Below are 13030 nucleotides of genomic sequence, written 5' to 3' on the forward strand. Positions count from 1 at the left end.
GAGAATTGATGTTCTTTATAATAAAGACATTTTGATTTAAGCCTTTAGTGCAACTTACCATAATAATAAAGCAATGTTGCTTTAGTATGAATTTGCCATAATGGCATCATGAAATGTTGCTTTAGTGTGGGTTGCCATAATGAAAGCAATTGGTATCAGTGGTTACCACATGATCAACATCTTTGAACAAATTAAATATTATTATCAACCGTTTGAGATTTGAACACATAGTTGAAACTAAATTCACAATTCACAAACTATATATATACAAAGGCTAAGAGAAGAAAGAAAAGAGGTATTACGGGCATAGTAGTGTTGCTGATCTTAATCAGTTATTTCCTATATTTTTTATTAGCACGTGGCTTAAACTTACCGACACTTTATTCAATTGACATACGTCACATGAATGAATATCATACAGCGAAACGACTAACGAGGCTCCAAGCCAAACCGCACGAGCAGTCTTGCGTGCTTGTACACCTCTCCGGCACGATCGTGGAGCCGTACGGCACGAATCCCGGGTCTGATCTCCGACAACGGAAGACATATCTGGCCGGCGAAATCGTTTTGAGTGTTACTATCATAGTCTTTCACTATGATGTACAGAAGCGCTAACTCAGGAACACGCAATGGGAACTCGAACTCTTTATCCCAAACAGGAAACCATTCGTCCGTATCTGTTTCTGTTTTGTGACTTGTTGTGTCTAAAGGTATTCCTGCGATTCCGACCTGTAATGAAAACAACAACAGGTCAGTCAAGTGACTTGTCGCACAAGAAACCTAACTAGGGTTCTACAAAATCTTCTTTAGGTCAAATATGAGTGAAGACTTGCCCTTGCGTAGAAATCAGGAGGAGAGTATCGATCAAAATGATCTTGAGAAAAATCCATATTCCATCCTTCTCCATTGTAGATCTTTATCTAATTTAATATTCATAGACACAAAGCTATGATGATGTCATTTTACCAAAACAAAAAAGCTATGATGATGTCTTGCCTCTCAAGAAATGGATGAAAAGAACACATCAGAATCAAAGACAAAGATGAAACCTTGAGAACTGTCTTGATCTGAAGATTTTTACTGGAAGGGTCAAAAGTTTCACCTCCAGGACCATTGGAGAGCAAAACATCAGGCTTTTTCACATAACCACATCCACCATTGGCTTTAAACATTCCTTGCATCATCCACAAGAACCTCCCATGACTCTTCATTTATACAAAACCCAAGTATAGTTAGTATCAATTTCAAAAAAGCACTTCCTATTTTTTTTTTTTTTTGTCAGGGGAAGTGTCTAAGTATTTTACTTGCATATTGAAGGCAACCATTTGAGCACCATGAATCCATCCAACGAGAGGATCATAGTTTGATGAGTCAATACGTGCAGTCTTGGGGAATATCCTCAGAATATTCCTCTGCGTGAACTTTACTAAGTCTGGTCCACGGGTCTTAGCCAGAGTTTCTAGCCACTGCTCGCTCATGCTTAACCGTATGACTCGGTTAGGATCCCCATTCAAGCAGTTCTTCATTCCTCCTTTGCGGTTCCCTGCGTGGATCGAGATCAGGTCTCTGTATTCTATCGCTACAGTCTCCTCATCTTCATCTTGAATCAGTTCTTCTGCTTCTTTCACTTTCTGTCACAACACAAAACCCTCATCGGAGACCCTTTAAGAAGAGTACTAATGGTTACTTTAGTTTTTTGTTGCTCTTACTTTAGCTTTTACGGATTCATCTGTTGTTGAGCCTAGAGAGACCTGTGTCTGAAGATACTCTTTTGGTGGCTTTGTTGAGATCAAGATCTTGTTCTTGAGTGCTTCTGGTGAAGGAAAACACTCTGTATGTTCATCGGTGGTACATCGAAACAATGTTCCTCCAAAAGTCTTGCTCACCATCTACAAACATATTCATCATCACTCAAAGCTCAGTGTTGTTCTAAACAAGATGTATCAAGTTCTTACCTTAGCGACTTTCTTCTGAAGATCTGGAGGCAAATGGTCTTCTAAAGTCAGCACAACAGGATACTCAGACACCACAAACGCGTTCTCCTTTACCACGTTAAGACACTTCTGGAGATCTTCAGTGCTTGTTAACGTCCTGACACCAAACAGCATAACTAATCAAGAAACTGTTTTATAGACTTCTCTGGGGAATAAAATATATGAGTTATAGGATTCAAACCCGCCATGACGAACTTCAGCTTCGGTTCCTGAAGAGTTAGGCCAAAGATCAAGCTCGATGACACGAACACCACTTCTAAGAGCTTTCACAATAGGCTCGGTGCTGCTTCTACTGTTGAGTTGATTCCCAGTCAAGTAAGAGTTATGTCCCGTGTACAAGAAGTAATGCGATAAAGGCTGATTCATATCTTGCCAAACCTGAAAAACCATAATCATCCCTTAGAAAACAACTAAAAATAATTTTAAAAAATCATTAAGCGGTAATTATTAGTGCTTAGGCGGGTGGTAAAGTAACCGACTTTAAAAAAAAAAAAAAATCTTATAACTAATTTGTCCGTCTACATGGATTTTTAAACTTCACCTCGCCGGAAAGAGGCAAAGGAGAGTTGAAATCGCTGAGGAGATAACGGTAGAACCCTTCAAGATGAATCCCACGAGGGTGAAAAACGCCGTGGTGTTTGAGCCTGTGGAATATATCCTTCACGTAGTTCGTATCTGCGTGTTTTTCTCCTTGAACTTCGATCACGAACCTGAGCATCTCGTCGGCAGACATCCTGCCGTCTCCCGAGTAATCATCGAAGAGTTTCTTGATTTCTTGAGGTGGCTCACTTGTTTTCACTTTGAAGCTTCTTACACAGCAGAAACACACTTTGAATGATTCCTTCATTTTGTTTTTGTTTCTCTCTTGTGAAAGTTAAACAGATAGAAAAGAAACAGAGAGATGATAATAACGTTCCTTAAAGGAAGAGAAAAAGAAACAGTGAGGCTTTATGTTTTCGTGAAACACATGTGTTCACTGTATATGATTTTCATTCTCATTACTGGTGAGGAACCTCATTTATATAGTGATTTGAGAAAAAGAACTAATCATAGTCATAGTACTATAGACCCAAAAAATATATTAAACTTTAGACCCAAAAAACTATATTAAACTTTAAAAAACTGAATTGGAGTGATAATGTGTCGGCTGTGTGAATTGGAGTTATTATTTAAGGCCAGAGCAGCGACGTTGACCAAATGTTAAAAAAAAAGAAGGTAAGAGTGTAGGAGCCAATGGCTGAGAAACTGGTGGTATCATTGGTATGCTCATCAGTCGTCACCATGAAAAGATAAGATTTTGTTTATCATTTATAGCGAATCATTTATCATCATATAAAGTAAACAGGTACTGTATAGTCATTTGTCAACATTACTGTATTCGTCGTAACAAAAAACAGATATTTATTGTCCATGCTTTTGAATGTATTATCAACACTGTTGAAGAAGATGTGAATTTAGTACACAGCTCACAAGGATTGATAAGTTTGGAGACTCGTGTTTTCTACATGTGGTTGAGGATGTTTTCTTTGGATAATCAAAATGGTTTTCATAAAAACATATCACATGCTTAAAAAAAAAATTATATCAAACTTCATGGATATAACTTTCTCATAAGATTATTTAGGAATGCACTCAATATTAAAGCAATCAATTAGTACCATGTCTTAGTGGGAAAATTAATTTGGACCATGTCTAACCAATATGGGATCTAATTCTTTTGTATTGCATTTATTTTGGTATTATTCTCCATTACTGTATGTCCAAGAATCTATTGATGTTTTGTGTTGTTGTTGTCTAGTTTACTTCCAATTGTTTCTAAATCATTCATATATTATCTCCTAAAAACTCACTTTGATGTGAAAATCGCATACATTCTTTGTCTAGCACATCGACGAACCATTACTTATGTAAATAGTTTTTAGGTCAAGTAAAGAATGGGTGTATCAAAATCTCCTATTTTTTAGACCAAAAAAAAAAAAAAGAATCTCCTATTTCCTAAAAAGTTACACGTTCAGAATAAGCATGGCAACATTCACGTAGCTTATTTTTACTCAGTAGGGTTAACAAAGCTGAACATGGTTTCTCTCCTATATACTTAGGCCTGGAACTTTTATCTAAGATCCAGTTCGATCCGAGATCCGATCTGGATTCGATCCAAAAATCCAGATATTCAGAGAGGCCAATTTTGGATCTGGATAGTAAAATATTAGATCCGTCAAAGCCGGATCCGGATGTCTTGATTTTTTAGTCCGGATATCCGGATCCGTAATTTTTATTAATTATTTTAAAATAGTAATATATATATATAAACTAATTTTAGTTATTATATTTTCATTTTCATAATATTATATATAAAATTTATGTAAGTTTTGTAATATTATACACAGAAATAATTAAAACATTATATACATTTTTTTTTAAATTATTGTTGATATTTTATATATATTAATATTATTTTTTATTTATTTTAGGGATCCAAATCCGAATCTGGATATCCGCCGGATATTACAATTTTTAGAAGGATATCCGATATCCGAATATTCGAAAACCCCAGAAAGATAGTAAAATCATGGTCTGCTGTATAAGAATCCGGATCCGGATACCTTAAAATATTCCGGATATCCAATCAGTCCCAAGCCTATATATACTCGGTTCACCTAGTCAAAGTATAAAGGGTAAATGGCGAAGTTTTTCTGGTATCCCCGTCCATTATTAATTAGCGAGCCATTTGAGATGTGCTCAGTCCTCTATAAAGGCTCATTAGTAAAAGCCCAAACCACATGAGGGGTCAATTATACTGATCACTTCCGAGTTCAGATGATGATAAGTATCCGTACATACATTATTCAGACTGTGTTTATACACAAACACAATACGAAAGATTCAGTCACACACTCTCTGTAGTTTATGTTAGAATCTAAGTGTTGTTGTCTTGGTTGCCTGAGAAGCTCAATCAACGCCTCAGCCTTTAGCTTAGCTCGACTCTTACTCGTCTGCGATAGAGCCACCACTGGAGGAATCGCTCCTTCACGAGCCATCATGATTCGATACACCACACTCTCCTCACAAAGCTGCAACAGTATCGACACACTCATCTATTTCTGTCTCAACCTCCACTATCTCCACAAGCACCGAAACTCCTCCTTCCTCCACCACCGCCGGCTTCGATTTCGCCGCCGACATCAGCAAATTCATAACAAAAGCCGATCGCGATTTTGTTGTCTTCGATCTGCGATAGCCGGAGTAGAGTGCACGCGGCGTTCTCTTTAGCCGTTGGTGTTCCCGATTTTGATCCGATCCTCGGGGTTGTTCTCGGATAGGAGCATGCTTGCTTCTGCTCGTCGATGGAACATGAGGAAGAGTCGAGATCTGATAAACGGCGTAGGAGAGGAAGAGTCGTCGGCTCTCGGAGTCGTTGACGCTTAAACCGCTAAGTCAAATCAACAGTCCCAGTTTTTATTTTACCAAGTTTGACCATTTTCACAATATAATACTCTTTCCGTCTCATATTATTTGTTGTTTTAAAGTTAAAATTTTGTTTCATTTTAAATTTTGTTTTATATTTTCAATGAATAACAATATTCTCCATTTTTTTTTTTGTTTATAGATTTTTAATTCTTGAATACTATCATCAAGTATTCATTGACTTTTGTTGACCAAAAAAAACTATTCATTGACTTTTGGTAAATTCTCTTGGATCAGTTTACAGTTACACACGTTAAACTTTTAAGTTATAGTCAAACTAACATGTAAACCCAAAGACACAATGTTCAAGTTCGATTAGAAAGAATCTATTTTTCAGAAAAAAAAAACTAAGTTAATATGATATGAACTTCACTTAGAAAGATGCAAGAGTCTACAGACCCAAAACTTCTTACTTACTTTTTCTAAAAAAAACTGGTACATATCTTTATTAAACGGTCAAAAATATGCAAAACGCAACATGATACATTCTTACATCGTGAGCAAACATATATAAGCTCATTCATATATCAAAAGCTTACTATTGTTTCAGATCAACCATAGTTATTTGATTCGTTATATCTTTTATATGTACGCATATTATCCATAAGTTATGACAAATTGAAAAAGCCTCTCTGCTACGTTTTGTAGGATGATAATAAGAAGAAAGAAACTCTGATTTTTTTAAGCAAACTGAAACCGCATGAGAAGTGTAACGGCAACAAGTCTCTCGCCTTTACGATCATACAAAGGAACAGAACGTATTCCCTGTCTCAGCTCTGCCACAGGCAAACACGTCTGCCCCGAGAAATCATCCTTCTCTGGCATGTTGTAGTCGTGAACTTCAACTCTAAGCAACGCCAGCTCCGGTACAGTAAGCTGAAACTCAAACTCCTCGTCCCAAAATGGCTCCCAAGTGTTTTCTTCTTTCTTTGTTTTCTTCATTACTCTGTCACCGCTTACTCCTGTTATCCCCACCTGCTTTCAAACAAATAGAGTTCAAGCATCTAAGTCAAAGTGAGTCTTGTGAAATGAATTGCTTACTCTTGTGTAGAAGTTTGGAGAAGACCAAGTGTTGAAACATGCTCGCTGGAAACCAGAGTCCCATCCTTTTCCCATGTATACTTTAACTCTCAGAGTTGTCTTGATGGGTAACTTCGCTTTAGGGTCAAACACTTCTCCGTCCGGACCTCTATTCATCATAAAGTCCGGTTTCTTCACGTACCCGCATCCACCATTGGACCTGAACATACCATGCATCATCCAGAGAGCTCTTCCATAGCCCTGAACATCGGAGGCACAAGATGCATGAGGTTTTGGTAAATGTTGAAAAGACTTGAAAGAAAGAATGCAAACCTGCATGTTGAAAGCAACCATTTGAGCTCCGTACATCCAACCGCTGAATGGCTTGTAGTTAGAGGAGGTTACTCGAGTTGCCTTTGGATATATCCTCAACAGATTCTTCTGCGTGAATCTAAGATTATGATTCTAAGTAGTGAGCGTGTAGAGCAATAAAAAAAACAAAGGCAATGTCTCAAAGGGATTGTGATACTTACTCGATGACTTGGGTTCCATACATTTCAGTGGCTTTCTTGAAATTCTGCTCTCTCAAACTCAGACGTCTGATGCCACCATTATCGAACGTAAGTGCTTCCTTTAATCCATTTCTAGCGTTTCCGGAAGGAATCAGTATCATACGACTGTATGTGAGGAGATCCATTTTGCTGGATTCTTTATCTGATCCTCCATCCTTTTCCTCTTTGGCCTCGCTTGTTCCTTCCTCTTCATTTTTGGCCTCGCTTGTCTCTTCAACCTACACAAAGCCATTGCATGCAAGCAAAGAGAGAAACTAAGACAACATTGAGAAACTTTTGTTTTTGTTATGTCACAAAACATTGAGAAACTTAAAACTTTGAAATATTAACTACAAGTAACCACAAAGTGGTGATGTAGTGGTAGGCAGATTCCGGGGAGCTAAGCAACATGGCTACAAAAACATCTTACTACACTTCACCTTTCATTGGGAATTAGTCTAGGCACTCTCAGGTTAATAAAAAAGAAGTATTTACTACACAAGTACCTTCTCATCATCTGCTGAAACATCTTCTGATGATGTCTTTCCTGATACGTCTGACTCGGAATCCTTTTCCTTTTTCAAAGTCCCTTTAGGAAGCTTTGTTGATATTACAACTTTGTACTTGAGATCTTCTGGTGAAGGGAAGTCTTTTAAATCGCCAGACTCGGAAAAATACACCATATCCATGAATATCTCTTTCATCATCTTCATCAACCAAAATAAGAACTTCAATATTTTTCAAGAATTTATTCAACTAACACGGCCGTGATTCCTCAGCAAAACCAAGAAAGTACCTCGGCTGCTTTGGCTTGAAGATCTGGTGTCAAATGGTCTTCCAAAGTTAAGATCACAGGGTATGCAGATGCAGAGAAGGCATAGTCTTTAATAGATCTCAAGCATTTGATCAGTTCAACCGGAGGTGTCCATGCCCTATAAAGCATCAAACATACTCTCTTGTTCTTTTCCAACAAACTTTCAAACTAGAATAAATACCATAACACAACAACATACCAGCCATGTCGAACAAGTATGCCGTCTTTAGTAGAGTTTGGCCACAGGTCAAGCTCAAGAGCTCTAACTCCTCTCTTCAACGCCTTAATGAGAGGTACGTCGCTGCATTCACTGTTGATTTGATTCCCAGTCAGGTAAGAGTTATGGCTAGTGTAAATGAAGTAATGAGACAAGGGAGACGCCATGTCTTGATGCACCTGAAATAATCAGAATTTCAAAGATTAAAAAACTTTCCATGTAACAAGAAAAACAAAGACATTAGGAGAGAGAGATAATACCTTACTAACAACTGGATGATTCAGATCATCTGAGAACAAGAAACTAAAGAAATCATCTAGGTTCAAAGAATGCCTCAAGAACTTAGTGATATGATGTCTTTCATTTGTGATTCTTTCTATGATCTTCTCTGCATCTGAAACCAACACCTCGGTCTCTCCCTGCACCTGAACCAAGAACCGACACAGCTGCTCTGCCGTCATGTGGTTCCCTCCCTCTGTATACTCTAAGAACACCCTCACCACATCTGGAGGTGGAGATTCTCTGTTCATCCTCAACTTGTCACTAAAACACAAACCCATTTTGTACCTCCCAAGCTCTCTCTTCATCTCAGGTCTTTTATATCCTCAAGTCAAGAAAAAACAATAAGATACTACACTAGTTTTCCTCTCACCAGCAACTATTTATATTTGGTTAAATAACAACTCATGCATTTATGGCATGATCTTCATATACAACAATCAACTATAAGTCTTTCTTTTTTCTTCCATGCTTTATTATTATTATAATGGTATGCTTCTTTATCCTCAGTGCTCTTCCTTTTCCATATATTCCCAGCCAAGAGACTCATGTTGAAAAAAACTCACTTTCAAAAAGAACCAGCTTAAACAAATAGCAGGGTATCTAATTCCAGGAGCATATGATGTTGTGCATGGAAGCTTCATGGACTCAACGATTGGGTTTCTCATACTTTTTTAATTTCTTTCTTTCCCTTACACATTTCACGGTACCTAAAACCTCTCCAGTCATTGTTAAAATGCTTATGAAGTCTTCCAAGAATCTCAATAAGTTACTCTCCAAAGATAAAACAGAATGAATGAAAGAATCTTTCTTTCTTCACTAATAAGCATATATGTGGGTGGTGTGGTCTCTATCTATGGATTAAGAATAAATCCCTTGAGGTAGTTAAATGTAAAGTTACACTAAAAAGGAATATTGATTAATTAGTACAAAAAGATTCATATAACAACAAAATATTCCAAAATGTATACTCTACTTAAAAAATTTCACGTGTTTAGTGCAGACAAAAGGCTTAAACAACTATAAATAATGTAGACAAAGATTTGAAGCTTCTTGATATCTATACAAGTCCACATGTGTAGAAACAACTATTTTAAGCTATCCGATACCAAATAATCCAGAAATGAGAATAAAAAGATTATGTTTTCATATGCTAAGATGCTAAGATGAAAGATGCTTCTTAATGTGATTATAACTTCACAAAAAAAAAATGCAAAAGATCTATATATTACTCAGGTAAACATTCGATTTTTTTACATAATAAAACATAACATAAAGCTACAACTCTAGATGGATACACGAACCAAAACTGTCGGTCTTCAGACAAACTCAAAGCGCATAAGAAGCCGCGTGGAGTTGTACTTCACTCCCTTTCGGTTAAAGAGTGGAACAGCGCGTATGCCTTGCCTTAACTCAGACACCGGCAGACAAGTCTGACCTCCAAAATCGTCTTTTTCATTGTTGTCGTACTCATGCACTTCAACACGGAGCAGAGCAAGTTCAGGAACTGTTAACTGGAATGTGAACTCCTCGTTCCAAATGGGTGTCCACGTATTATACTTCACTTCTGTTTTCTCCATCGCCTTATCAGCAGGTGCTCCAGCAATACCCACTCTAACGTAGAAATCAGGAGGAGAGTAGCGATCAAAGTGAGTCTTTTTGAAGTCTAGGTGCCATCCATCTCCCATGAGGACTTTCACCTGCCATTTTTAGATGTTAAGCAAGTTTTTTTTGGAGGCATAGGAGAATGAAACCAACGGTATAAGTAACCAACCTTTAAAGTTTTCTTTGGATGTGAGTTCTCATTGGGATCAAAAACTTCTCCGTTAGGACCAACATTCATAAGAAAATCTGGTTTCTTGACATAACCACAGCCACCATTAGCTCTAAACATTCCTTGCATCAGCCACAATGCTCTTCCATACCCCTACATTTATGTTTTCATTTAGCTTCATAACGGTTAAAAAGAAGCAACAAGAGAATGAAGATTTTGAGACAAACCTGCATGTTGAATGCAATCATTTGAGCTCCACTCATCCAACCAATCTGAGGTTTATAGTTTGAAGAGTTAAACCTTGTGCCTTTGGGATATATCCTCAGAAAGTTCTTCTGGGTGAATCTGATCACATTATGAGGTTTTTAATAGATTAGCTTAGTAGCAAACACTAGATATATAATGTGATTATTAAAAAATACCTTATAACATCTGCACCATGTGAAGCTACAGCTTTCTCAAGTAGTTGCTCGCTTAGGCTAAGTCTCCTGATTTTGTCTGGATCAACCTTTAAAGCCATCTTTAAACCGCCCTTTGGCTTCCCTGCATGGATGGCAATAAGGCGTTTGTATTCTGGTGCTTGTAATGAACATGACGTGTCAAAATCACGAGAACCCCTCTCTTCATCATCTTGGTTGATATAGTTTATGTTATTTGAGACCTGACATCAATAGAAAATGAACAGGCACAGTCAAATGAAAGCCCTTCATGCTAAGAGTTGATAGTGATATCTGTTTAACTTGTAAGAGAAAGTACAAACCTTGTCGAGTTCGGACTGAGTGGAAATAAGTTCTTCCGGCTCCTTGCCCCATACATCCTCATCTGAATCCTTCCCTTTCTCTCCATCCTTGGCATCATTAGCTTCTAAGTACTCCTTTGGAGGTTTTGTTGAGATTAGAATCTTTCCCTTCAACTCTTCTGGAGAAGGAAACTCTTTGCAACTTTCAGAGTCATGGTAATACAACATCTCTCCAAACGTCTGAGTTATCATCTGCAAACAAGAGTTACAGTTTCACATACCCATCCTATACAATGATGGAACCATGATCATTTTGAAGGACTGAGAAGAATGAAAAACCTTGGCAACTTTGCATTGAAGTTTAGGAGTTAGATGGTCTTCAAGAGTGATGATAACAGGATACTTTGAAGTAGTAAAAGCATTAGCTTTAATGGACTCCAAACATTTCCCTAGTTTCACAGCCTTGGTCAAGGTCCTGCCATTTTGATCCCAAAGTGTGAGAATACTAACAGTACAACATCCATATTGAGTAAGAGTCAAATTGAATATATATGTATATACCCTCCATGTTTAACGCAGACATCATCTTTACCACGTGGCCATAGATCCAACTCAACAACCCTCACGCCTTTTCTCAATGCATCTGCAATGGGAAGGCCACTGCACTTGCTACTCAGCTGGTTTCCGGTTAAGTAGGAGTTGTGGCCTGTGAATATAAAATAATGTGACAGAGGAGCATCCATGTTCTGATGGACCTGACAAAAACGATCCAACAATTGGTTAAACAGATCTCCTAAGTAAACAAACTCCTGGAATAGAAAGTATCCAAAATGGAACTTTCTAAATTTAGAAACTTTCAATCTCACATATTCAAGGAAGAAAAAAAACAGAGTTGACTCGAGAGAGAGAGAGAAAAGCTAACCTTGTCGCCGATGGGAGGATTGAGTTCAGTGGAGAAGAGAAGATAGTTGAAGTCCTCAAGAGTGAGGTTTCGTCTGGTGAACTTTGCAATGTGGTGTTTCCGGCGAAGCACCTCGTCGACGAGCCTCTCCGCATCTTCAAGACTCGATCCTAAATCTTCTCTTCTTTCATCCGCCATGAGTTTCCGTAGCTGCTCCGGCGACATGTGAGCTTGACCCTCCGCATATCTGGAGAAGACGTCTCTGACGTCATCAACCGGACCAGGCTCCGTCACCCTGAACTTCCTTTTGAAGATGAGACACATTCTGTAGCTACCCATCTTTTTTTTTTTCCTTCTCTCGTCTTCTGTTATGTATGTGTATGTATCGTTATGTTTAGATCCAAGAAGGTGGAAAGGTGATGATGATGATACCTTTCTTGTTCTGCTTCTATAACTTAAATACGCAGATCAATCCTAGTCAAAGCTCAACACGCTCACATCTGAATACACTTGTTTACTTGAAACTCGTTTTGTTTGTAATATTTTAATTATTCTCGTGTTAATTTCCCATGTTTTTAACGAATAAGAAAAAATAAAGAAAGAAAATATTGCTTGTTTTGTTTCAGATTTTCTGTGTAGTGTGAACATGGATTTTTTAAAAATAGATGCCCTATCAGATATGTTGTAATAAACAAGGCAACAAAAAAAAAGTATTGGCTATATTAGTGGACAGCGAGGGAGAGACAGATTAAAGTGTTTGTTTTGTTTCTCCATATCCATTTTTAGCCACCAAAAGAAAAATAGAAGGTATTATCTTTGCTTAGTTAATAATAGTAAGGTAAAAACGTACAGTTTGGCAAAAGATCTTGTATCTAATAATCTAGCTACAAAAGATATTCGGGAAGATTGTTCCAGAAAGTTAAAGAGTATTTAAATAACTAAAGTCAAATACATTATGTGGATAGGAACGTGGTAAGTAAAATGATACTGACATTAATTTAAAAAAAAAACCAGTCATCTTAGCTGGACAGGAGTAATGTGACATGCTTTATGGTTTGTTTTTGACTAATATAAGAAAAGACTTAACTCAAAATTTCATTCAGCCATTATGTACAACTATATTCATGCCAGGTGGTGAAACATATAAATGGGCCGTATCTAATAATTTAATAGCCCAGTAATGTAACCTGAGGCCCAATTTATGGTATCAGTATCACACGTACGAAAAGCCAGATGGCGGAATATGATTGGATATCAACGTGTTCCTGTTAGAGCA

General features: G+C 37.5%; 3 protein-coding genes across 3 annotated transcripts; all 3 read right to left on the reverse strand.

Moving 5' to 3' along the window:
* Positions 1-319: 319 nt before the first annotated feature.
* LOC103845299 (phosphoinositide phospholipase C 1) lies at positions 320-3254 on the reverse strand. The gene is made up of 8 exons (XM_009122135.3): positions 2536-3254; positions 2176-2372; positions 1956-2091; positions 1710-1889; positions 1305-1631; positions 1050-1205; positions 834-920; positions 320-729 (listed from the first exon to the last, which is right to left on the reverse strand). The coding sequence occupies exons 1-8, from the start codon at positions 2839-2841 to the stop codon at positions 430-432; spliced, it is 1689 nt and encodes a 562-aa protein (XP_009120383.1). The 5' UTR covers positions 2842-3254; the 3' UTR covers positions 320-429.
* Positions 3255-5882: 2628 nt separating this feature from the next.
* On the reverse strand, positions 5883-9283 carry LOC103845301 (phosphoinositide phospholipase C 5). Its single transcript, XM_009122136.3, has 8 exons — positions 8322-9283; positions 8044-8240; positions 7827-7962; positions 7537-7737; positions 7013-7269; positions 6813-6930; positions 6501-6740; positions 5883-6434 (listed from the first exon to the last, which is right to left on the reverse strand). The coding sequence occupies exons 1-8, from the start codon at positions 8646-8648 to the stop codon at positions 6141-6143; spliced, it is 1770 nt and encodes a 589-aa protein (XP_009120384.1). The 5' UTR covers positions 8649-9283; the 3' UTR covers positions 5883-6140.
* Positions 9284-9536: 253 nt separating this feature from the next.
* LOC103845302 (phosphoinositide phospholipase C 4) lies at positions 9537-12980 on the reverse strand. The gene is made up of 8 exons (XM_009122137.3): positions 11776-12980; positions 11415-11608; positions 11193-11328; positions 10875-11105; positions 10537-10775; positions 10342-10459; positions 10115-10267; positions 9537-10040 (listed from the first exon to the last, which is right to left on the reverse strand). Exons 1-8 carry the CDS (start codon positions 12091-12093, stop codon positions 9660-9662), a joined length of 1770 nt encoding a protein of 589 aa, XP_009120385.1. The 5' UTR covers positions 12094-12980; the 3' UTR covers positions 9537-9659.
* Positions 12981-13030: the final 50 nt, after the last annotated feature.

Source organism: Brassica rapa, chromosome A10, assembly GCF_000309985.2.
Source record: "Brassica rapa cultivar Chiifu-401-42 chromosome A10, CAAS_Brap_v3.01, whole genome shotgun sequence".
Taxonomy (NCBI): domain Eukaryota; kingdom Viridiplantae; phylum Streptophyta; class Magnoliopsida; order Brassicales; family Brassicaceae; genus Brassica; species Brassica rapa.

Excerpts from the sequence above, each read along its gene's own strand:
- LOC103845302 (XM_009122137.3), bottom strand. The coding sequence starts at position 12,093 with ATGGGTAGCTACAGAATGTGTCTCATCTTCAAAAGGAAGTTCAGGGTG. Across the intron at positions 11,106-11,192 it reads TTCAATGCAAAGTTGCCAAG|ATGATAACTCAGACGTTTGG; the intron begins GTTTTTCATTCT and ends TCTTGTTTGCAG. Across the intron at positions 10,041-10,114 it reads ATCCAAAGAAAACTTTAAAG|GTGAAAGTCCTCATGGGAGA; the intron begins GTTGGTTACTTA and ends TAAAAATGGCAG.
- LOC103845299 (XM_009122135.3), bottom strand. The coding sequence starts at position 2,841 with ATGAAGGAATCATTCAAAGTGTGTTTCTGCTGTGTAAGAAGCTTCAAA. Across the intron at positions 2,092-2,175 it reads GCTGAAGTTCGTCATGGCGG|GACGTTAACAAGCACTGAAG; the intron begins GTTTGAATCCTA and ends GTTTGGTGTCAG. Across the intron at positions 1,206-1,304 it reads TGGTTGCCTTCAATATGCAA|AGTCATGGGAGGTTCTTGTG; the intron begins GTAAAATACTTA and ends GTATAAATGAAG.
- LOC103845301 (XM_009122136.3), bottom strand. The coding sequence starts at position 8,648 with ATGAAGAGAGAGCTTGGGAGGTACAAAATGGGTTTGTGTTTTAGTGAC. Across the intron at positions 8,241-8,321 it reads ATCATCCAGTTGTTAGTAAG|GTGCATCAAGACATGGCGTC; the intron begins GTATTATCTCTC and ends TGATTATTTCAG. Across the intron at positions 7,963-8,043 it reads ATACTTGTTCGACATGGCTG|GGCATGGACACCTCCGGTTG; the intron begins GTATGTTGTTGT and ends GATGCTTTATAG.